The 26,357-nt window shown below is 37.2% G+C and overlaps 1 protein-coding gene across 12 annotated transcripts in view; it reads left to right on the top strand.

Moving 5' to 3' along the window:
• Positions 1–26,357, top strand: part of QTGAL (queuosine-tRNA galactosyltransferase) — a 133,453-nt gene that overhangs the window by 85,130 nt on the left and 21,966 nt on the right. For all 12 annotated transcript variants that reach the window (XR_012838274.1, XR_012838275.1, XM_075770717.1 and 9 more), the window contains 3 exons: positions 6,064–6,159; positions 15,613–15,737; positions 25,229–25,364. Coding sequence is in view for 10 of the 12 variants with exons in the window: in XM_075770717.1 (XP_075626832.1) it covers positions 6,064–6,159; positions 15,613–15,737; positions 25,229–25,364 (357 nt within the window). In the remaining 2 variants the exon portion in view is untranslated. The remainder of the gene's footprint in view (positions 1–6,063; positions 6,160–15,612; positions 15,738–25,228; positions 25,365–26,357) is intronic.

The raw sequence follows: 26,357 nt of genomic DNA, 5'->3' as shown, positions 1-26,357 counted from the left end.
TCATTCTTTGTGGTGCTCTGTTGTAGCCAGAGATGTCAGGAGGAGGCGATGCCATGTTAATACACATCCTCTTCCTCATTTCAGATGGTACTTTCACATCCAACAGTGTAGAGCTTGATATTAAAATTTTATATAACATAGGGAATACTATTTGTGTAGTATTTTAGGTTTTGGTGTAATGGTCAAATAGCTGTAAAAAGGATTTTCATGTTTTTCTTAAAGCGAATGGCCTAGTGAAAAGAGCTAAGAGTGTAATAAACTGTGAGGGACAAGGGAGTTGTTACAGCAGTTCAGAAAAATTCAACTTTTTCTCCCAGCTTTCCTCCCACTGCTGTCCTCTGCTTTCATCGTCAGAACTGGAGGTGATGGGCTGTAGGGAAGCGGGGGGCAGGGATTTGTGTGAGATTCATGCATTATGTCCCTTGAGATTTAGGTATGCTTTAGAAAGTATTAAAATAGACAATAAATGTTTTAGTGAACATTTTTTCTTTTTAATCTACGTAAAAAGATAAACCAAAAAGCAAACACCAGCTTTTCATGTACTCAGAGGTGTAAGAGAACATCTCTGCAGTGATGGACATACTCTGCACTTATATACTGGAAAGTGAACCAACTGTATAATCTAGTTAGTTGTTCCAGAAAATAAACAAGGTATGTCTCTTCAAACAGTGGTAAGAAACACAAGGTAGAAAAACAGATACAGCAACTGAGAAAACATCATCTTACAGCTGCTCTCACTGGTTCCATCTTTGCAAAGAGTCTGTGTTTCCTGCAGACTGGGAAACATTTCAGCCTTCATTAAGGCTTCAAATCCTGAGGAAATCATGGGGAGCAGTAGGTCATAATTTTTCCAGGAGCAGGACTGGAATACCTTCTCAGAGGTGCTGAATGCTCTCTGCTTTCACTGCCATTAGCAATTCTCAGGACTCTTGAATTCTTTTTGATCAGTTTTGTTGCTAAGTAGAATTTGGGATTGTGAAGGTTAAGTAATGCTGATTTTTACTCAAGCCTGTACCAGAATTACTATGTATATGTCAGCCTTTCAGTATGGAGAGTCCTGGCATGTTTTATTTCTGAAATGTACTTTTTGTTGTGCCAGATCCCAGCTTCTTTAGAGCAGGGATTTTCAGCTGATGTTGAAGCATGCAGTGATTAGGTGATACAGGCAATTATTTATATAGGCATAGGAAAGGGTAAAACAGTTCAGTACAATATAAACTAACGGAATGTAATCCATACCAGATTGGGTGTTTAGGCTCCTTAAAGCTTAATAAAGTTTGTTGTAATTCTTTTTTTTTTTTTTTTTTTTTTTTTTTTTTTAAATCTTATTTGCCAAATCCTTTTTTGAAGTAGGATAAGGAATCTTCTCTTCCCTACCTTCTGTACCTCTACTGTCACACTAATACACCCACCTGATTCTGGATGTAAACCTGGTAATCTTTAGTACCGAGGCCCTGGTACATTCACTGCTGAATTAAGGCACTGGTGTCTTAACACATAAATTTTTCTAAGTCAGGAGTGATGTCCTTTAGCCTACGGTCTGCCTACAGCTCACAAAATCATGTAATTTTTTTGTTTTGTTTTCTTTTTCACCTTGTAACATGTTAATGTCTGACCCTGGCTATTGGAAAGCTTTATTTATCATAACATAGGAGATTGTTTCTGATCCTTAATCTGTGTGGATATAATTTCAATAAATGCTATAGCATAAGTAGAATTAAATGTGTAGTGTATTTTGGGGAATTAGCTTGTTACACTGGAAAGCAGTCTGGACCCTTGATTAAATATGTTGCTCTTGTAAACTGTCTGGTTTCTTCTCTGTATTCTGCCCGACAGAATGTGATAAGGTTTCACCATCTGCATGTATTCTTTCGGCACATCGCTGTTAGATTTTGATTTGCTGGTTAAGGAAACAGAACTTTCCTTGAAGACTTACTATAAACACATGAATGCCTTTCTCAGTACTGGAACTTAAATTTCGTATTGCACGCTGACACGATCTGAAGTGAGCATCAGTGGGGGCCAGAATTGCGTGTGCTGTTGACAGCTCTGAAACACAACAAATGAAAGTCACTTTATCAACTCTTTATATTCTTTAGATTTTTTTTCAGACAATCTCTGTAATAGATGAATGTAATTCGATAGCCAAACAGCAAGAACAAACCAGAGTAAATCAGTTCAATTACTTGCTACTTGGTCCTTGGAATAAAACCAGATGACTATAAAAGTTCTAAATAATTTAACAAATACAGTGCTGAAATAGCACCTGGAAACTGATGGATTCCAATTTGGTTATGACAACACTGTGTTCTTCAGTAATTCTAAATCTGAACAGATTTATAGCTTCATCCACAAGCTCTGTAGTTAGTTTTTAACAAGTTGGTTTCATTCAACTCAATTATATTTAGGTAATCTTTACAGCATACAGTGTACTGTAATTAATGACAATTATTATTAAGCATTAATCTCCCAATACAGCCGTGTATGAAAGGTTCAGAGGTCCAAACTGCTTTCCAATACATTGAATTAACTCCTCCAGGGGGACTGAAAACCCATTAAGGTTCCAAGGTGACATAGGACATTTATTGGGCAGAGCTGGAGAATGTTTCCAAGAAAACTAAACATAGTAGTTACAGAGCTGCATCATAATTCAAATTCTGCTTTTGATTGATTTTCAGATTAGGACTAGCATATCCTCATTGTTTCTTTTGTTCCAGTCCATGTAATCTAAAAGCTTTATGGATAAAATCTTGAGTGGCAATCTCGACGTGAAAAGTTGAGGGTTTTAATCCCAGGGTCAGCCAATTCGACCTTTTTTTGACACCTTGGCAAGTGTGTATGACGAGAGTAGGCAAAAAAGAAATCCAGAGGAGACTTTCCCATCTGACTAAGCCAAGCTGAAATCTAGAATTTCCAAAGTGCAGAAGGGTAAGGTTATTTTTTTTTTTTTCTCTTGAAGATGAAATTTCAAAAGCTCTTGAAGGTAGCTTTCAAAAGTTTGGCAGATGGCGCAGAGTTTCAATACCGTTGTTAGGAGTTTAGTGTTTTTCCCGAGCCAGTTCTCCTCCCATCACTGTAAGTATTCAGGCAGAGTTTTATATTACAGCTGGACTGATTAACTGTGGGCGATGACCAAAAAGGGAGGTCTTGTGATGTTCTCCAATATGTCAGCAGTAGTGCTACTCTGACCCCACAGTGAACTGGATGATTGAGAGAATCAAGACTATAGAAAACTATCACTAAAAAAAAAAAAAAAAAAAATACTAGCTTTCTTGCTGAGGTAGTGCTCTGATCTGGCTGACCATGGGGTCGGGTGAGTGCCAATGCTGTTCCAAGTGACTGGGGTGCATAGCCAGGGGCAGGAGGAGTGGGAGAGCTCTTAAATTAATAAAGATATACTGTGAGTCTAGACTTTGAGCATACAGTTCCCCCTATCAGGCTTATGGATTATCTATACTGCTGCTGAAAAGAATGGTCTTGCTGGCCTCTCTGTTTGGTGCCCTGTTTTCCTACATCCTCCTTCGTGGTAACACTCGTGGTTTTGTGATTAGCTGGATCAGGGAGCAGATCCAGCTGAAAACTAAGCTAACAAAAAAAGAATTTCAGCTTCACAAATGTTATTGTTAGCGTAGTAAGGGACAAGGTAGCATGAATTTGTCCCTTGTGGCAGCAGCACAAATTTAAATTTATTAGAGTTTTTTTTGGTGTTGCATTATAAATATTCATATACAAAAAGCCAATTCATGGACTCTTAGCTGGTTTGCTCTTGCAGGCTCAAAGACTTCCTTGAAGGATAAGACCCTGAAATCATATGGGGCGATCCAGCCGCCTCATCATCAGTCTCGGTTTTTGTCTGTGTGACTCCCCTCTAGTATCTTTTCTGAGATGGACAGTGAGCCATAGAGCACTGTTTGATTTAGGAAACGCATCAGTGCGTGCAGTGTGTGCTGGTCTACTGTATAATCATCATCATATCATCATCTATGTTAACAGAAGTGACATTTTGATGTTTTTTTCTTTTCTCAGTGTTTCGAATTTGTTCTGTTTGGTTTCACATAAGTCTATAAGTCAATGGAACACAGATTATCTAAGATATTTGGGATGTATGCACTTTGCACATGAGCATGACTAATTACATGGAGCTACATCTTTAAGATTAAGTGCATTTATGTTCTCTGATGAACCCGGCTGCACTGAGGAAATGGCATTCTAGCCTCTCCAAACACATTTCACATATTCCAATAGGCTCAAGACTTTCTTTTGAAGATTTTCTTTCATTCAGAAATGAGATTCAATGCAATGCATTCTAGCCTAGCTTTTCTCCCTACTGTTGTTTTCTTTTGGGATTACTGTTTGGTCATTGTTCGGTTCAGGCCATACTCAATTGCCCTTGTAATTAGTGTGTAGCTAATAACCGTGTACTGACTAATCATGTCTGCTCTCGTTTTCTGGGATTGTTTTGACTCTTTCAGCTCCCACTGACTTTTTGGGGGAGTTTCTGACACTTAGGACTTCTGAAGCCAGCATATTTCAGTTATGAACAAGCTGCTAATGTGTTAGTTCATAGCCATTGAGTGATAGGATTATTCTGAGTAAATATGACTGCCTAAAATTTAAGTGCTGATATTAAGATGAGTCTCCCTCAGACCCCTTTACAGACTGTGACGTTTTATCACTATGTTCCTGGAGTTTGCGTGCAGTGTGTTTCACCCTAAGGTGGGTGCCTGTGTTTGGTCAGATGATTCATGCCGTAAGAAAGGTGGAAGTAGATCACGTGTTGAATTTTGCTTAGATTTCTAATCTAATTTGCTTGGAGAGTTGGTCTAAATGTCTGTATAGAACTGAGTGTGTAAAATTCAGGCTTAGTGTTTGTCTGTGGAAATGGAAGTTGTCAGACATAAGAAGAGTTTAAGGAATTCCATCCCAGGTTGAAATCAAGAGGAACACCTTTAAAAGTAAATGCTCAGACACATGTGGTAAAATTTACATTTGTGTACTGATGTTTAAAAATTTCACCTATAGAGGAATATTAATATTACCACTACAGCATGCTATGAAATCATCTGCTCATAAGATCAGCATTTTCGTTAGTGTCTGAAGACTGCCAGTAATTGTGAGGTTTCTTTCTTCTACCCTTGTAAACCAGGCTGTGCTCTTTATTTCCCGTGTAGTTCTTGGAAGCAGGCACAGTCTCCTGTCTTAACTTTGCACACTGTTTGACAAGTTCAGTCTCTTGTTTGCCTTGATACTTCATCTTGTAATAAAAGAAAGAACCAGTTTACCTTCCGTAATCCAGATTCTGGTTTATTTCATGGTTGTGTTTACAACAAGTTTGCTTAAAGCTGCAAAGAACCATTTGTATAGTTCTTGGCTGTCACTAGTCAAGAGGATGAAATTAATAGCCACTCCCTTTTCAGTCCCTAAAGCATTTTCTTTCCACCAACCTTTTAAGGTAGGTACCACTGGGTAGCAAATCTGTAGTGCTCTGGTATATAAAATAATAAATAAAATAAAATAAATTGCATCTTACTTGTCCAAGCTTGATTAAGTGTCTTTGGCAGGAAAAAAAAAAAATCAATGAAAGCTCCTCCTTAATATATGTATAACGAATATAAAATGGAAAATCAATGCACAACAATTATAGGGTTAAGGTTAAGAACTTTAACTTTTTAAGATTCTTCTCAATTAATTGACTTCACTGTCAACATCACCGTTATTAATAGAAGTGTCGTTTCCAGTATACCTCTGTAAACTTGAAATAAAGTTTGAAGTACTCTGCGTGTGTTGCAGCTTATGATAGAAGAGGAGGTTGTGGAATATGAAGCAGGAAGTAGATTCATCTCTTGGGCTGTGACACCTCAAAGGTGCTGCTGTACACTGCGTGTCCAACACTAAGCACGTGCTAAATTTTATGCACTTGTGTTTCTCAGTGCTTAAAATTGCTGAAGGTTAAGGCATAAGTATTTGCAAGATTTCAGGTGAATGCATGAGATCTACTTTGTTCCCAAACAGATGCTGGTTTTGACATTCTGTTATTTAAGGCTTTTTTCACCTTTTTCCTAGGTGTTTACCTCCCATGGACCTACTGTGATCATGCCAACCTGGTTCTGTTCTCGAGAATGGTTTTTTCATGTGGGAAAATTTGATGAAGGTGGAAAGGTGAGTGCTACAGATGATAGCAGATGTAGTCCGGGAAACGTTTCTTTGCCTAACAGCCTCTGAAAGCCCTAGACCTGTTGTTAAGAAACACTAGGCAAAAGGGTATAGATAAAAACTGAGGTCTAAAAAAAAAAGAGTCATACTGTATACCTGTTGTTTGTTTTTTGTTTGTTTTTTTTTGTTGTTGTTGTTTTTTTTAAATGTCATTAATCAACTGCAGTTATTTTGGGGCAATTCTAGTGACTGAAAGACATAACTGAGATGGGATGTGTAGACAAATCTAACACATTTGTTAGATATGTCAGCATACCTGGAAAAATTAAAGAAGGGTTCAGACATTCAAGCTTCTCTTCAGTCCCTGAAATAGATGCAGCAGATCTGAAAGCTAAACAAAAGTCAGCTGATAGTTTCATTATGAACCATCTCTGAAAGGTAGGGTAGATTTGATGAAAGAGATTGGAAGGAAGAAAGGTGCAGGATGGCAAAGAGATGGTAATACATTCTCCCAAGGGGAAAGATTTATATCCCTGAGGTGAAGAAAGCAGGGAGGGGAGGTCAAAATATGCCATAAAACTGCTATCATTAAATCTCATTTATCCACTTGTCAATCTTAGTTCTTTGCTTGTCCTTGGAAGTAGCTTCTCCTCAAGGATCAGATCTGAGAGGGTACAAATTAAACGACTGTTACCTGCAAAGTGTTCCTCCACTAACAGTGAGGTGTTCTTTTTCTTTATAGGTTCCCTGTACAAGTTCAATTCGGTTGCTTTAGGCTCATCAGTGTGTTTATGGAATAAAATCCAGGGATGTCTACTGGCAGTATTTATTGTGGTAGGAATAGAAATATGTTGGCAAATAGATCCAATTCAGATGCATTTGGATCCATTCTGTCTGTTTTGGACCCGAGGGGTTTTGCTTCCAGTGGTTTTGGTGAGATTTTAGGGTGGTTCTGAATTTTTTTGGAAAGCTTTCATTTAATAATACTCTAAAAAAAATCTGCTAAGGCTATTTCCTATTTTATTATTTAAACTACAACATATTATGATTGTTTTTCTTTTTATAGCCTCTAAATAGAGCCATCCTGTGCCATGCATTGTGTATATATACATACAGACATACACACACATGTTTATGTATGTATGGGGATATACAAATATTATTCTTTGGCCCGCCAATGAAATTATAATTTAAGGAGACAGTAGACAGAGAACAGAATTGTTTAGAGTGGTGAGAACATTTGCCCTTAATTACATGGTGGGTGAGTAGAAGAGCTGGGAATAGTGCCTGGCTCCCAATACAATCTACATTCACTGACCCATGCTCTTTATTTCTTTTTTATTATTATTCCTTATCATTGTATTTTCATTCTCTGAAGAATGTTTGACTTAACTTCTTGAACATTGTTAGTAAGCTCAAAAAAGAAAGGGAGCAAGCTAAAACATAATAACAACAATAGAACAGCAAGCCTAATGATAAAGTTCAAGAGGTTAAGTTAAACAGACTATTGTTCTGTGGTTTTTTTTTCTTCTAGTTTTAGGGTCTTTTTTTTCTTTTCTTTGTTCTATTTTTAGGTGGGCTTTTTTTGGTTTTGCTTTATATTTTTTTATATATATATGTATAAAATTGTGTAGGGACTATGCCACTGGTTATTCAGATGTATTACGCTGACAATCTTAATCCCTAATGATTTTTCAGCCACAATGCATGATATGTCCTTCTAGTTTTAAAAATTATCAGTGATTATGTTAAACTTTTTGTTGTCCCTATTGTGACGTGTCCAACATGTCAGAACTCAAACTCTGGCTGATACAGAGGACCTTTAAAAATACCCTTCGAACAAGGGTGATGACAGATCCGAACAAAGCAATGAATATAGGAGAAAGGTTTGACTTCATTGCTTATGTGGGTCTAGAGGACACAAAACCCTAAATCTTTTAGCATTTAGCACTGTAAATTATTTAGCATTGATCTAATTCATTCATTTGAAAAGATTTTCTCTGTGTATCAATAGAACTGTTATAAACTACTCTTAAGGATCTTATCCGTGTGTGTGTATGTTCTGACCTGACCCATGATCTGACCGCGTTACTTTGATCACTTCCATCTCCATTTTTGGGTTAGTATTTAACAGTGTGACCTGTAAGTGTCACATTGCTGCAAGTAAATACAGAAACAGGCCAACAGATCTCCACATTTCAGCCTTCTCCATTTGCTAAACTGTTTCCATGCCAAAAAGCTGCATTTCTCATTTGGAATTAAATCCAAACACCTGTTCTTCATATTTCAATGCTTAGAACAAATGGAAGATAATTCTTCCATGGAATAAATTGTGATTTGATGTTTATGTTAATAGTGTGGGTAGACTGATAAAATATAAATATGTGGGTTATGATGTAATTTTTTTTTAATTACAGGTAGGTATACATGTATGTATGTATCTGTCCCTCCAAGCTTTATGTGAAACAGATTTTTAAAAATATTTACAAAATGTTTTTAGAAATAAATATTTCTTTCTGGTCAAGATTTGCAATTGTTGGAAATGTATTCCTTTTATGTAATCACTGTGGCAATGTCCAAGCAAAATCCTAAATAGTATCTTCATAAATGGCGATGCAGGTTTGCTTTACGCACTAATTAACTACAGTGGTAGAGGTGTTATTCATGCAACCTCTCATATGATAATTAAAGCAGAACTACTTAAAAGTAGTTGATTTTAGCAAGCTCTAACAGTGTGCTGAGACTAAGAATATATAATAGAAATGGTCTACAGGTCTGAAAAGTAACATTTTAAATAGTATCCACTGTTAGGAAAAGAGTCAGATGAACCATATTTTTGACTTAATTTTTTTAGGAAATGAAAGGGAAATAATCTTCCTGATTCGGATAAAGAGTGCAGTACTTCCTCATTGAAAGAAGTGGCAGGACTTTACTAAACCCTTCAGAACTCACACTTAAAAATTAGTGTGTGATGTTATCCACATGATTGGTTTTGCTCCTATACGTTTTGGTGTCTTCTAACAGCCAGCATTATTGTTTAAAAGTCAGAATTGTATTCGAAAGCATCACAAAAAGTTATACTGAGGAAAAAATATACGTGGTCTTGCATAATGTGAAAAGCAGATTTCGAAGCTGTATCGTGTTAAAGTAGGGAACTTACCAAGTCACGCACTGTGGTAGACGTGGTGCCTGTTATTAGCTAAGCAAAGTTATTGCTTCATGTGTTTGACAGTGCACTTCAATTTGCATACAAACCCAACGTTTTGCAATTGTAGCCGACTGACCTTTTGTACTTCTACCAAAATGTGTTGTTCAGGTGGAGAACAGATTTTGTTTGCTGTTAATGCCAGAATGGAGATCACTGGGAAGGCGCGTTATTTGTCTCTTTTGACATGTTGTCTTTTTTTCTAGTCACTTGTGTGGAATAGCACTAAGCTAAAACAACTAGCTTGTTGTTTTAGGTAAATACTCTAAGAAATCATGAGTATAGTAAGAACTGTATAAATGAGCATTGCTAACCTGCAGACTCCATCCAAAAGTGGCAAATTGTAGTGTCTTGGCTTTATTCAAGCAATGTTATTCTTGACATCACAACTGTAACGTGCCACACTTGTTTCTTTCTCTACAGTTTTACCACAACCTGGTCCCAAATTTCCTGTCACCTCTGTATTTAACCTTCCTTTTTTAAGTGTATGAAAACTAAAAATGGAATGGCAGCCTTAAAGTTCTAGACTAATCTCTAAGTGTAAACGGGGAAATTGTTCTTAATGAGTCCCAGATGGAATAGCATATTATAAGCCACTGGCCTTTCTGAATACAAACTGCGGCTCTGAACAAAGTGTCTGGAGTTCAGTTTTGATCTATTTTTGTGATAAAAGGTCACAAAAACCACAAACTGAGGAGGTGTCAAAATATCCTTTGGTGCATAGGAGGCTGTAGCATGTGCTGCAAAGCTCTAAGATAACTTTGTGGGCTATTAGGTGCTAACTAATGCATTTTTCCATTTTTGTCTGCCAGAGCACATAAATGTCGTTCCCTCCAGAAAGGCAAGCAGTTGCAAGGCTAAGTAGGAGTTTGGTTTCTTTTGAACATGAATTAAAATATGGTTAGTCTGTCAAATAACCTATCAAGGTGCTCTGGGGAAAAATCTGGCTAAAACACAGGCATTAATGTTTTTTGCTTGGTATAGTTAAGGCTGAACAGAGATCAGTACTCTATCTAAAAAGGAAAGAAGAAGTGATGGAGCCAATGATTAATTACACTTTGTGAGCTACTTGAAAATTCACCCCATACCCCATGTCTAATGACATTTTTTTTTCTATGCTGTTACTAAATATCATTTAGAATTTGCCACCTCCCTTTCATTTGACTTCCCCATCATCTTTGTTTAACTGAATTTCTCAGTGCCAATATGATTGCATGAAGGCAATCTTTCAGAGTTTCCTCTAAGCTGTTATTTCCCAAATGATTAAGTAATTGTTACAGGCTTCAGGTCTTCTAATCAAGGCAAAATGATGTAAAGACATGATTTGGATGGGAGACAAAAAAATGAAGTGACAGATCTGCAGAAAGTGAGACTTAAGGATATTTTGGATAATCCTGAAGAGAAGCTACTAATAGCTATTTTATATGGAGTTAGCTTGTGGTTAGTCTGTTTGCATACCTCCAGTGACTATCCTGAAGGAAGTTAAACTAAGGTGTATTTTTCAATTAATGATCATTTCTCCTTGAAATAAGTAATTTCAGTGAGAAATTGTTCGTTACAAAAGGGAAATACAATTGACATTTAATGCAAAACTTGTTGTTAGGGAAAGATTGAAGGATGGGTAATTCTTGATAAATTAGTTCCTATTTTTTTTCACCTTTACATTTAAATTGGAGAAGGGCTGCAATTTCTTTAGTTTTAGTGTCCAGCAGCTTAGTGGCTGTTCCCCATTAGCAACACACTGGTGAGTCATAGAATCACAGAATGGTTTGGGTTGGAAGGAACCTCAAAGATCATCTAGTTCCAACCCCCCTGCCATGGACAGGGACACCCTCCACTAGACCAGGTTGCCCAAAGCCTCATCCATAGCAAGTCAGGTAGTTTAATGCCTGGCAGAACAGCGTTTGTTTCTGAGGCAGGAGTACTTCCTCTAAAATAGATTGTCTTTCGTGTTCATTTCCATGCAACCAGCCCCTCTGTATGTGATATTTCTGTAAGTCCAAGATTTAGCTCAAGACTTTGAGGAAATGCTGTTGGGCAGCTCTTGGCTTTTTTTTTTTTTTTAATACATAAGTACTTTGATTTTTTTTACTCAACATCTCTGCTTTGTTGCTAAATGACTCTAAAGCTTTTTTTCCTGTTTAGTCTTAGGTGTTGTAATATACACAATTTGCTCTGCTTTTTGTGCAACCTTAATGTAATATTAATACTGAAATGTTTCTGGTTTTTTAATGAATGTTCTAAAATGTGCAGTATGAAATGAGTTAGTTTAAAAATAGCAATGAAACAAACTCTTTCCGAAGTCCTGTAAGAAACAGGTTAGTATGGAATCAAAAGTTACTTCCTTTTTGATTCATTCTTTCCATTCACCAATTTTAGGCTCCTCAGGAATTAAAGCAGTTTGGCTTTTTCTCTCCAACAGTTACCCTGATGTTGCTGCCTGGTTTGCAAAACGTTTACCAAGTTAGAGCATAGTTTTTCTTGCTGCCTCTGATCAAGAGGACAGGCTAAGTTTTCCCAAAGCTGAAGTTTTTTTCTTCATGAGTGAAGAGATTTACTTCCCTTGTTTGTCATCGCTTTTTGTTATAAATGTGTGTATTCTCGAAATACAAAACGTTCAGTGTTAGATTTCCCATTTTCACTAGTTCGACTGCTCTGCATAGGCTACAGCTCCACTGGTTTTGCTCACACCTCTACTAGAGTGCCTGTCAGCTGGAAGAGGACAGGGGAAGTCTATGTGTCAAAGATGATGGGGAGAAGGCTGAATGGAGGGAAGAGAGATGGATGAGGTAGCTGGGACAGATTGATTCTGCCACAGAATCAATCTCCTGAATTGAACTTAACAGTAAAAGGCAGCTCTTAGATTGTGTTTCTGCCTGTATAGCCTAATAGTAAGTTCTGTCCAAGTGACCAAAACAAAGGCTGTTAGCCTGAAGTTCTGCAGCAGTTACTGTTGGTCATCTCAGGGCTACAACATGATCTCTCACCAGGTGTTACTAGTTACAGTATTGCACACAGGGCCACTCATTTGTTAAAAGTCCTCCAAAAATTGCTGATTAGTATCTACTACCTACTGATGCTCCTCACCATTACTGATGGTGGAGCTGCAGAAGTTGTAGCCAGAATTGCTTGTTGTAGTGGTAGGTGGCTTGCACCTCCTTGCCAAATACGTATGTTGAGGACAGTTTCACACACAGTGATCTGCTCGGAGTGAGAAACAGAGAGCAATGAGAAGATGACAAGAGAAGAATCATGGAATATTAATTCGGTCCCTGAACAAGAAACTAATTCAAGTTCGGTTCTGCATCACAGCCCATTGTGTATACAAAATCAGTCCCCACATCAGCAGAGCTGACCAGCACAGCAAGTGATACCTGCCCAAAATACTGGGTAAGCACAAACCCTTCACCTGGTTAGTAGTGATACGTTAAAGTGATCAATGATTTTGCATATGGCTACGGATAGAACAGGGCAGGTGCAGGCTGTGTTTTTCACTGAGAGTTGTAACCAGCAGCTGATCAGCCTTGAGTGAGGCAGGCCAGTGAGTTTATCCCTTAGCGCAGCAGAGCATATAGGGTTGGGTTTTGCCTATAACGCGGAAAATCCAGTAACATGTAAACTGTGCAATGTAATTGTATTTATTAATGTTGAAAACTATTTATGTGGTAGCCTATTGCCGAAATGCTGGATTGTTAATTGATACGTTTAGCTATGGATATTAATTTCCAAAAAATACGTTAAAATATCCCTTTAGTGGTTAAACAGCTTTTTCTTTGAAAGTTGTGGTGTTTGACAAAGATTCCTGGTGTTTAAAATGCCATCTGGATCCAATAATATGCCTCAATTGGGAAGAAACTCTTGTATTGCAACAAACTTACATGCTCAAGAGCCGTAGGAAGTCCCGTCCCTGCAGGATCTATAACACAGTCAACATCTTTCCTCCCCTGAAAAATGCATGCCAGTGCTGCTCCTTTGTAATGTGAGAGGCCACTGCTGAGCAATACAAGGCACCTGCTCGTTCCTGGGGGTGAGTGCACTTTATTCAAAGTATTTCTGCCAGTTAAAGTAAAGCAAAAGAGTGCTCAGAGCCAAACAGCATTTTGAAAGATCCTTTTGCTCTTGCAGTAACTCTTTTTTTTAAAAAAATACATATTAACGGTTATCTTGAATAATGTAAATGCTTATCAAAAAGAAAATGAATTGCAGAGATGTATGTGATATAATCATGTATCTGACTCAAAATATGACTGCTGCAGGAAGCTGATACGTGCACAATTTGTGCCCTGCCTGAGACAGTCTAGTATGTGACTGGAAAAAAAAAAAAGGTTTAAAATTGCTGCTGACTCTCAGTATTTCCATTAAAGTCCAGAATAAGAAAAAGACCGAAAAGGCTACAAGATAAATGGAAAGAATCTGAGTTTGTGTTTTTCTTGTATTCTTGATGACTGTGGTTGCTGTCTGCTACTCCCACTTCCCCCAGATTTCTTTTGTGGCTTTCAAAGTCGGTTCATATAAAGCATAAATTGTATGGAGTTCTCTAAAAGTTTTCTTCTGCATCACAGCTCTCAAACAAGAAGTCAGACAAATATCTACCAAGACAAACAATAGCTACAGATAAGCTGCCCTTACCAAGCAGTCAGATCAGAAACCATTTTATTCAGAATCTGGGAGTGTGGCCCAATTCAGTGTCTTAAATCAATCTATCATATAGTGAAGTCTAGAGCTGCAGAGCACAGAGCTTGATTTGGTTCTGATTTCTCCCAAGATACATATGTTCAATTGAGTGTTTTGGATTTGTTTGCCAGGGTTCAAAGCTTTTTTTGTCTCATTTCTTTTGCCCTCCCCACACCCCCTTGGCTGCTTAGTCTGGTGGGGATGAGAAACAGTCACTGGACTGTACTGCTCTTGTAACTAGAAGGCCAGGAGAAACCACAGAGGGATTTTGTGTCCAGCACTTTAATTAGAGAATCTCCTTTTCTTAATTATGGAAGAAACTCAGAAGCTGTTTTAATGGGGAAAAATTATTTATTTTTTTAAACTTGTGCTCTTACTATTTTTCTGTGTTGAAATGGAATACCTAAAGTTGAGGTGGTTTATGCCCCTGTTACTCATCTATGTGTGATACTGCCTACAGAAATGTGTTTTAATGTGTTTTCCTTCTTTCATTTTTTCTTCACAATTTTGTCATGATATCTTTCAGCTTTTTATTGGTGCTACATTTAAATATTTTTACATGACCCACTTGGTTTTAGATATCAGAGATTTTTAGCCTGATAAAATCATGTGACCTTTCAAGCACTGGCTCGGAGGAAAGAAAAATCTGTATTTAAACATAGAAAAATTAAATGTTCTAGCCATATTTCAAGAAGTTGCACCATTGCAAAATCTAAATAGATGCTACTTTTTTACCTTGAGTGTAGGGCTGTATCTTTAAAGGTGGGTTTATGCTTTCTTATGCCATGATGTGTAATTGAATGCTGTGTGCTATAAGATTGCCCTTCTGACACTGTATCTCTGGCATAGAGATGTTTCTGATTTTTAGGTGGGAAGTGTTGCATATGATCATAACATCTGTAATATTTCCTAGAGCCTGATAGAGCTACAATTGTAGGAGGTCTTTTTCTTGCAGTGTTTCAGCAGTATTGCTTGCAATCCCATTAGGAAGAATGTACCATGGAAAGAAGTTGCAAGAAAAAAAAATTTAAAACATGTTTTCAGATGTTGCCTCCTTCTGAGGTTGCTTTTGTTAAGGTCTCTTATTACGGGGCCTGATTCACCTTTCCTAAGTAGAGACCAGTATATGTATTTGTATGGCAACCAAAGAAAGAATAATTCTAGTAAAACGAAAAAACGCTCTTCTGAAGTCACTGATCCCTGTCAGTACATTATTTGTTGGTTACTTGGCACTTCAGGCTTTGTGAACTGTTCAGCAGCTAGGTTTCTCTCTTTTGGACTAACCTGTACCAAGCTTTATATCCCTGTCAAAATGAGATTATGTTTATTTTTTCACCTCTATCTTTGTGGTCAGCTGTACTTCATTTTTACATAGCACTGCTTGCTTTTTTAATAGCTTTGTCTTTTCTACAGATATGTTTATTTAATGACCCATTAGATAACTTCATGGATATGTACAGAAAAAATATGAATAAAATCATGTTAAACCTTATTCATTTGGCAGAAAAGTAAAATGTGTCTTCAGATGTAACTATGACTAGTGGTCACCTCCTGATTTGAAATAACTGCTTCTCTTCCAGGGTGTGCCAGAAGATTTGCTGTTTTTTTATAAACATATCCAAAAGGGCGGTGAAGTCTTTCGAGTAAACCATTGCCTCCTGCTCTACCGTTACCATCCACAGGCTGCAACTCATTCCGTCCTTGAGTAAGTTGCATTTTTGGGTAGAACTTAAAAATTAGCTTCCTAATGGATGATTGGCAGCAAAGATGCTTAGTCTCTTCAAGACATCACACAGCAGAATAATTGTTGTGTTTAAGTTGTGTTTAATTGTTTGTTTTCAAAAAGGCTAAAAAGAAAGCATGACATAATATGTTGGTAGTATCCTCTTTTGATGATGAAAGGTTAGTTTTCTGTTCATTCTTGTTATAATTTGCTGTTGAGTAACATACTGTAATGCTGGAATTGAAATTATGAATTGAAATCTTTGGTTCGGATACTGTTGCCCACACTATCGGTGTACCTGTGTTAATGATTTAGTGAGGCAAGAATGGGGTGAGGGCAGTTTAACATTTGACAAATATTCTAAGAAACTGTTCTTTGTTCTTGAAATAATTTCACAATGGGTATTGTAAGAGCGGTGAAGCATGTTGGGGACTGCATTACAGCAGTAGTGTTTTCTCAACTTCCAGTTATCATCCCTTCAGCTGAGAGAGTAACGGATCACGTGAGATCTCGCAATCTGCCTGAATAACTTCTCTGGTTATTTAAAGCATCTGAGTTTCTTACCCTCAAAGCAGATTAAGAATACTTCATTTGATTATGTGTCTCATTTGCTGAACATGGTAAAGCAAGCAGTGAAGCAGTAACTTCTTCAATACTTAGAATGATTGCAAGAACATGTTTGAAATGTATCCTAGTGATGAAATTTTATAGGGATTTTTAATTAGGATTTTTAATATGTGAGGTTTTGATTCTCATATTTTTTGCCATGTGAACCATAATATAAAATATTTTTTTATTTTAAAGCTTAATTTCAAAATGAACTGTCTCAATTCTAAAAAGTAAACAGAAACTTGAAATACCAACAAAAACCCTCTTTTGAAAAAACAATAAAAACTAAACCTTTCATCTGATGATGTGCTGCACTTACATATATTATTTTCCTATTTTAAAAGATATAAACCATCTAAATCAGATAATAAGGTTTGAAAAATACCTGAGGATGTTTAGGAGTAATTATCTCAGGTGCTTCCTTGTAAGCTGTTGCCTGCTGCTTTTACAGTGCTGGTGTACCCTTAAAGAAAATGTTAAATTGTCAGGTGCTGATTCCTCTACACATGCTCATTTTACCCATCAAAGGCATTCTTCATAATCAGAAGTCCTGCAAGTGGAACCAAAGTAGTTTCTTTCCCTCGTACATTGACATTAATGAAAAATTATGTGCGTTTTACTGTCCTTCAGGAGTCCCAGACCAGAACCACAGTGGTAATAAAGTAAACTGTTTTGTTACTGATTCATGATATAGACTTTTCAGTCCTATTTGTATGGCTTTGTAGAACTGACTAGCAAAACTAAACAGTTTTATGTGCATTTTATTTGTATATTGCTGTATTACTGTATTACTGTAAATACTATAGTATGCTAGCATAAATATCATGCTTATGGTTAGTGTCACAAGAGATCTTTATAAATACATATATATGTATATAAAGCCATTTATCTCTGGGACAGTCATTCCAAGCAAATAGAAGATACTCTGTGGGTTTTGCAAACAAATAGGAGGTAAATTATTTTCCTTTTTATTAGTGTTTAAGTGTAAGGAGTTTTTTCCTCTTCTAGTGTGTGATCATTTTGGCAGTTAGTTACCAACTTTTCAGACACGCATCACGGGATGCTAGAACTCTTGGAAGCCTGTTGCTTGTATCTGTGGGAAAACATCTTATTCTTGGAAATGAGTTTGTTTTGAATTTACTGCAAGCTGTTGCTTATTCAGATCTACAAGGTTGTGTGGCACAAGCACCCTGAATTACAACATACTGTGAGAATGTGGAAATACTGTAAGCTGTTTCAGATGTGCAGTTTACATGTCCAAATTGGCGCCTTTCTTGTCTCATTCTAAGAAGTCAGGCTAGCCATTCTTCCTGTTGGCTTTTTGCTGGTACTACCGTTAATAATATTTTGTGTGAACTTTCAGATACGAGGTTGTGTAACATCTCTGCTTATTGGCTTGTTCCCCTGTTTGTTGCTGAAGTCATGAAGGGTTGGCCAGCATTTTTTTCTAAAGACGGAGGTGTGCATTGAGCAAATAAGACATCAATGGACTCATCACAAAGCTTTAAATTTGTAATTCAGATTGGATCTTTCCTAACTTGCCTTTTGGTCACCCCATCTTACTAAATTCTACCTATTCTAGAAGTCTCTTTTTTTTAATGGTGTGTTTTGTTTGAGCAGTTTTCTGTGGCATTTTGCCTTTTGCCATCAGCCTATGTTGTCTTTGAACTTTCAGAGTTAGCATAGACCTGGATTTGGAAGTAGCGATTCACCAACCAGATTAATATCTTGTCTGAGATCAAAATGATGCTTATAGGAAAGTTGATTTTTTTAATATATATATTTTTAACAGTTTATGCCTAGTTTCAGTCTTAAAAAAATAGTTTGAAGCTGGTTAGTAGGACTTGTTTATACAAAGGTGTGTAATTCAATCTTTTCAGCAAAGACAACAGTTGCTCGTAGTCCATTATGGGCTGATTTCAGTTTATATGAGTGTCTTTCATTACTGTTCAGGGAAAAAAATGTCTGATTTTCCATTTTCAGATTTCCTAAAATATATTAAAAAAACTATTTGGCAAGCGACATTTAGTTCTTTTTCTTTAGTATGTGTAATTGTAAACACTAATGATTTCCAGGTCATTTCCTATGATTAGTATCCTTCTGGAACAAATATCTAGAGGTGAAAGTATCTGTGAAGCAGGAAACAAAATCTTATTTGCATTTTCCCTTACCCTGGAGGCATCAGACTGCGTTATTAAATGTTTTGGGTGTGTGACAGAATCCGAATGAAGTACAGTCTATATTTAGATTTCATTAGGTGCATACAGAAATATAAACGTTCTCCTTGAAATTTCATCTCAAGTCTATGACGGGTACCTGCTAAATGTGAATGAGCAATACAAGTTTTGAGAAACTTCTCTTCAGCCAGGGATTTACAACACAAAATCCCATGTCTTGTATCTCTTAGATCTAAATCATTTTATCTCACATTACAGCTTGTATCCTATAGCTACATTACACTGATTTGTTACAATATCAGGGCTGGCTTTATAATCAGAAATACTGTAGTAAGAAAGCTTGGTGTGTAATAAAAGCATTGTAAAATTCATAGATTTTTATCTTGCTAAAGGGGAGAAAAAGAAACTGTATATAAAACAGTGTACCTCATTGCGAGATAAAAGTCAGCTTGGAACAAGATGAGCAATAAAACCTTGTACTTGTCTTTAGGTAGTGTTGCTCATGAAGACAGTTGGGGCAGGTAGCTAGCCTTTGTAGCAATGTAGAAACTTGGTCAAGCGAAATTTAATACACGTAGAAAATAAGGTTTGTACCTTCCCTCTGAGATTCAAGCGATTCCCTTTTATGCAGAAAATGTGAAGCATACTCACAAGGCTCACAGTAATTTCATATGCCATGTATTCAGAATGAGTATAATATTATAAGAGCTCGTTCTGCAGAAATAACGAAAATTACGTAATCTATTGAAACCATCTGGTTTCAGGCTCTAGAAGCTTCCAGTGTCATCTAAGCGAAGGAGAACAGGCACTTAGTCTGAAACACACATTGGTTGTTTTAGAGGTACTCTGAGGCGTAGGTCTCGTATCACTGATGAGCGCAGGAATGCCTGCTTCATTTCCTGCAAAAACACATGCATCCAAAAATAGGCAGGAGAGAGGAATAGCGTAGCATATTCCTGTACAACTGAAATAAAGATGAGGTCAACTGCGTTTTTATCTTCTATGCTTGCATTTGGCACTTCAATTAAACATGGAAACTAATGACCTCATTAGATTCTTGAAAAGTAAATGGCACTAACATTGATAGTCTCTGTCTTTCTTAATAAGCCTTTCATGAAAAATAGGCCACAATGCAAACCATGCCTCAGTTAATGACCCACGACCTGAAGATGAACTCAGACATTAATAGAACCTATTAACAGTGTAAATGTAATAACTCAGTGGGATGATATAGTCCAGCAATTAATAAGTTCACATGAAGTTCAACAGAACAACAACGACAAAAAAAAATCAGTTTATTCACCAGTATGGTCAAGGTTCAAATGGGATTCATTTCTGAATTTCCTGTGGATTGTAAGGACCTTGAATTCTGCGTGCAAAACTAGCTATAAAGAATCTGGTCTTTCAACTCTCACTGTGATTCAAAAGTTCTCTGTTCTTCCATCTCTGGATTATCTATCCAGGTGAGAGCCACCTATAATATATAACTCTATTAGCCTGCCATGAATAAAAAACCACTGGAAGAGGCCGTTCACTCGAATAGCTCCTCTTCCTGGCTAGTGTTACCCGAGTAGCGTGCGGGACCAACATATATTGAAAGGGTCAGATTTATAGATTTATAGTATTACTGTGGACGGTAATCGATGCCTAAAATTCCAGTACTGTTTAGGATATTGGGCTTGCATTTCTCAAGTACTTGGACATCTGTCTGCTCTGTTGATTCACTTATGTAGCCTCACTGGGGGAAGGAGGGGAAAGGCAGTCAAACAATATGGCGAGGTTTAACTGAGCTCAGACATTAAATCATATAGCTTTTATTGTCACATTATCTTTCATTTCAAAATAGGAGTAGAGCAGATGTTTCTTGACTCCTGTATTCAGTCAGTAGGTCACCACCCATTTTAACAGAGCTCCATTGTTACATTACTTGGGTGGATGGTATGGTAATAACTACTTGGGACTGAGGAACACACTTCGTAGTCATTCTCACCCGCTGCATGAATACCCTCATTTCACTCCTGCAGAATTTTGGCTCCTCTTCTGCTTTGCAGACTACATAACTGATGAGTATTGAGGGGCCACGGCAAGTGAGATCTTAGGAAAACTATGTTAAGCCTCGAGAATGATTTTTCCAAGTAGAAAAATGTATACTTCTAACATTCCTTTTGTAAAGTAAAGAAGTGACAAGAAAATAAGTGGGGAAAATAATGTACTTCAAGAATTTGGGTCAAGGAGGAGTATTAGGATGTGGGAACCACCTTCTACAATCGGAAGAATGTGTATCCCACCTTCTGGCTGAGGAAAATCTTGTTAACTGAATACAGGCTGGGAAATGAAACTAAAGGCTACTGGGAAACTGCTTGCTTTAATCCTTTCTGACGTGGGTAGGAAAGGCAGCCTTGATTTGGGATGGTGCAGAGTAATAATACCTCCTAGTTTGTGCTGGTGGCTATGAATATGTGATAATGCAAAATCTGAAAATAGCTGTGAGAATCGTCTCTGCGTAGTGGTTTGTACAACTTCTAGATTGTTTCAGGCATTTTCTTTAATCATCCTTTGCACGTTGGTACAGTTCCCATTGGTTGCACCTGCACTGGCTCTTAAAGGATGGGAAAATGGCGTTCCTTTATCCCTCAAGGCAGGAATCCCAGTTATCTATTCTGGAAACATCAAAAAATGTGGCAAATTAGGTGAACCGGAAACCTGAAGGGGATAACTGAAACTCTCTCTTGACACTCTGTAAGCTGCCTTTTGGCTCAACATGTGAGCTATGTTGTTTATGCAGAGCACGTTTTCACAAAGATTAAGTCTGTAGTTGTCACTGTCAAGCTCAGTCACAAATTCTCCCCTCAATTCTGTATTTATCTGATGATCTTGGCTTGCACTGTTAAAAGTATTTCAAGGTTGACTCAAGGTGGCAAAGTGTTTGATATAACTTAAAATTTTCATTAAAAAGGGTACACACAGTACAGGGATGTGATTTTAAAATACTTTTCTGTGACCATTTTCATAAGAATGCCTTATAGTGATGGAAGCAAAAAATCACAAGTGCTGAGTATGTTGGCTTCATTTTCACAACCCAAAATAAGTATTTATGAAAGCCATTTATTGGTGTTTAAATGAAGCTGTCTGACAATATGCTTGTGTTTGAAGAGTGATCCAATTCATTTGTAGTTTAATGAGTTTCATATCCTTTTATTTCTAAATGCAATTCCCTTAAATACTTTCTGCACTTGCATTTCTCAATATAACATTCATAGATAAGATTGGGTTAGTAAATCTGCTTCAGGCTGAGCAGATTTGGTCGGCTTGAATTTCACCTCTGTCGGGACTTCTGTGGAATATAGGCACCCATCACCTAGAGAGCAAATGCATACTGTCTGGAAGCACCCGATACTGAATGTACTCTGACATCTCCATGACAATTAAAAACATTTTCTGTGTGCCTGGATGTAGATTCCAGTGTTTGCCCTACAACTAGAAGTTAGTTGATAATTCTTTTTATGCCTTGTAAGGTTGCCTATTTTTTTCCTTAGCTTTCTTAACTTTGCAAACTCAAGTGGAAAAGAAACTTGCCTCTGTCGCTCAAGTCAACGGAACAGATTCCGAAGTGCCTCTGGAATGTAAGGCAGTGTTATTCTTCTGAAGTCACATTTCAAAGTAAAATAGTTTTAAAACCTTTCCATTTACGTGTAAAGCAATAATCTTCCTTTTTAGAAGCTAGCAGAAGCTCTAAAATTTCCAGTAAAGTGATCCTGGAAAAATACTTGACCTTCATATTTCTTTTCTTTAACTTTCCTTCTGGGAATATAGTATGCTCTAATGAACGTGGAAAAAGGCAAGTGTCAAAAGATGCCAGCAGCAGCTAAAGCTTTGCAGCAGGAATGCAGCTTGTGGTTGCATTAGAAGAGATTTGCAATCAAATCCAAATTTATTTTTTTTTTTCCCATTAGATGAAGTGCTGGTTGGTGCATGGCTGTAGTCTTCAAAACAGTGCAGAAACTTTATATGGAGTAACTGTTCTTCTTGGGTATGTTTACTTGTGTGTGAAGTTCTTTCCAAGTTATCACACCACAATCAGTGATGAAGTGCTAAGCAGGATTTGGCTGTGCTCAAAAATCGCACGCTGAGGTGAAGTGGGCTCTCTGGAGTTAACTAATAATCCCAGCAAGGATCTGTATGTCTTAGTGCTGCGAGGATTCATGTTTTTCAAACCATAACTCAGGGATGTGAAGGAACAACACAAATAAACCCACGAAATTCCTATCATTAAATATGAGAAAAGTTTGCTAACAAACTTTTGGGAACAAATTAAGTTACCTGTTAACCTTCATAACCTCAAATGTTACACTTGTACCTCAGAAGGTATGATTCATAAGAGTAATTTGGAACAACAGATTTGGCTTTGTGACATTTGATAATCCATTACAAAAAGGAAAAATTTGAAAGTTTCATAGAAGTCAGATGTTACTGTAATGCCAGATCATCAGGCATCTAGTGATCATACTCACATATTTACTGCTTTGTAATAAAACCACAATTGGTGTAATGCATACAGGATTATGGATAATCAGAACTGCAATTAGGAGATGGAGCAGTCTGATGACGGACAACAGCATTGCTGTAGCAGCTCCTGTTCCTGACTATAGACCCACCTGGACAGTTCAGATCCTGAACGTCAAGGAAACTGGAATGGATTTTGATTTTTCTATAAAATCACAAGCTGCACTCGCAGACCAGAAGTATCTTGGTGTAGCTGCCTGGTGATAATCTCTGCTGATTCATGAATCAGAAGCCTGATTTGAAGCAGAAGAAATAATAAATTCTTTGAGTATTTTGGTGTTTAAATTCCATACGAACCTGATAAAGTCAGAAGACTGTGGGGCTCCAAGTTGAACTGTGAAGAAGGTATATTGGTAGAAAAAAAATAGGTGCTTCCCAAGACAAAGAAAACCATAGGCTACTTTAGGACCTCACAGGAAAATGACTAATTTTTTCCTATTAATGCTTTAACTAATTTCAGCATCTAATTTCTTGCATCACAAGATGTATTGCAATTCGTAGAACAAATTGTAATGATTGTTATAAACTGTATTGTGTTCTGTCATCATAAAGCAAATGGAAAAACTTATATGAAGAAATGCTTTCAGAACGGACAGACAATTAGATGTTTATCAGAATTTTCTATGAAAGAAATTTCAACTCAAGATGCCTCGTTCAAGAGATGTAGATTAGGGAGATTCATCTGTCAAGCCATTAATTGAGGAAATCAATTTATTGTATCTAGAAAAATGTTTATTAGGTATAAGATTGGTTCCTAGTTAACGAATATTAAATGAACCCTGGACATAAACCAGATGTTCATAACAGCGGGTGGTTTTGTTCAAACCATTGTAAATGATGTAGCCTTAAATATTACGTTATATGGTGGGAATCACTGTTTTAAAAGCAATCGAAAGTGATAAGAAATGTGCACGCGCACATGTACACACACAGTTGTAGTTGTCAAAGTGAATTAGTTCATGCAGTTGGGATGAAGAGCCCATGAATTAAATGCTTTCCTTGAAGTTGTCCCGTTTCCAAGAACGTATCTTGAACTTGTTGAAGGTCTCATCCAGTCTTCAGATTTTAAAGATGTTAGGTGTTCCCTTGTCACTGTTTCCAAAGCCAAGTGGTTCATCATTTGGTAGTAGTCCCACAGTTTTTTTACCTCAACCGCTTGGCTTAAATTATATTGTGGAACTTCTTACAAATACGAAGACATAACAGGGTAATTGGACACAGACATCTGCCAGCTTTCTTTTTTTAAAGCATATTTTAAGAAGCTTTATGCAGCATACCACTTTTCCCAAAAAATAAAAAAAAAAGCAAAAAAAATTTCCACTGCTCTCTGTTTCTAGAAATGCTATTTCTTAGAAAAGTCATTCAAATAAAGGAACAGTCACATTTGTATCACTGCTGAATAATACTTTGGAACCTTTGAAATTAAGGAACTTGTATTTGGTCTAAAGTGTGTGTGTGCACATTCACAAGTGTGAATGGTGCGTAACAGCCGGTGGTTTCAGTGTTGTGCGTGACTTTACAGTTCAGCAATTGTTTGTCACTGTACGGGAGTCCACTGATCCAAGACTTTCAGTAGCGTTGGGCTGTATATTTGGGTCAGTTGGAGTACTGAATTTGTGAGATTTCAACTTTGCATTGACAAAGGAGAATGACTGCATGGGCAGATGGAACATGAAGAGGTCATCTTGGATTTAGGAGACAGTTTGCCTCTATGCACTGCAGGGTTATACAGCAGTTTGTATGGCACGTACGGGTACAGGAAACAGTGTATTGGTGGGCAGTTGCAATTGCTGGTATTGAATTTGATTACCATAGCCACAGTTTTTCGTCTTCTTGTGATCTTCTGTTAGGGTTCTTGAAAATAATAGTGGTTTAGCTACAGCTTCAAATCTATCCTGATGATTTTTGTCTGAGAACTTCCATGGAATTTCTTTTTTTCTAGCAACAGTTTACATTTCCCTCAGAAATTTCTAATATAATGTTTTGGTGTGATTTTTTTTTTGTATCATGTGTGAATCACTTTGGTCAGGTTTATGTGTATGTGAGTATGTACGTATGCATATAGGAATATAATAATGCTAAAAGTTTTAGGGGTCAAAATCCACCCTTTTTCTAACTCTCCAGGGGAACCATCTGGAATCACCGAGTCAGGTTTCTTGAAGACAGAGTCCTGAGCTCCTGGACATCATTCACCATTTGGAATGCTGGCAAGCAAGGCAAGAAGCTCTACAGAAGCTTGTCACCAGCTAATCGGAAAAAGGTGAGCTGGTATGACTTGGGTAACATCTGTACAAACCCACTTTCTTCTCTTTCACGTGCCTCCTTGCTGCTTCTAGCATAACGTAGCAAAATTCTCATAAAATACTGTGTCCCCAAAGTACTAGTTGATGATTAATATAAATTGGGGAAATTCTCAATATTCTGCATAATGTATTTCTTCTTTTAAAATGCTATATGACATAATTTAGAGCATATGGTGTGTATGTAGTGCAACATATGTGCTCATGTTCCTGCCTGCTGATGACTAAGCATAGCAATAGGTTAGACATACTATATAACTGTTTACGGCCTGCTACTGCGTAACTAACCCTTGTAGTAGGCAGGTACCCCAGGTAGAATAACTCTTTATTTGGATGGTATAAAACTTAACTACCTTGTCCAGGATTATTCATACATATATAATATTGCCCAGTTCCTAAGTGACTACTGGACAGGTCCCTATCAGATGCTGAGCAACCTGATTTGTATTATGAGGAGCAGTTGTACTGTAAGTCCCTTTTGAAAAGCTGGACTGTTTAAAAACAGGGGTGGGGTGCGGGGTGAACAGGCGAGTAGAGACTATTGTACACGACTATCTAATTCAATTTACAGTCAGTTGAAAACGTGGAAGTTACTTGTATTTGGCAATGGCAGATATTTCTCAGGAGAGATTTGTCCGAGAGTTTAAATACCTTACTTTTACAGCATTTTCTTTTGTGTAATAACTTTTTGTTAGATAAAGGCTTTAGGGCTAATGTCAAATGGCTGTTTCTTATAGAGAGCCGCAAACCATTCATTTTATTACCAAATGTGTTTTCTTTTCTTAAAAATATGGATGGGAAGACAAAATGACAAATATATATATAAACCTGATTAATGTCCTGGCCCTCAGACCACACACATCTAAAAAGAAAACAGAAGAAATATGTATACCCATAGTCGAAATTACGGAATAGACGTGGGAGACACTCACACAGTGAATACACAACACAAG

The sequence above is a fragment of the Balearica regulorum genome, chromosome 18, assembly GCF_011004875.1.
Source record: "Balearica regulorum gibbericeps isolate bBalReg1 chromosome 18, bBalReg1.pri, whole genome shotgun sequence".
Taxonomy (NCBI): domain Eukaryota; kingdom Metazoa; phylum Chordata; class Aves; order Gruiformes; family Gruidae; genus Balearica; species Balearica regulorum.
The sequence above is the reverse complement of the archived record's forward strand: the minus strand, read 5'-3'. Positions and strand labels throughout refer to the sequence as shown.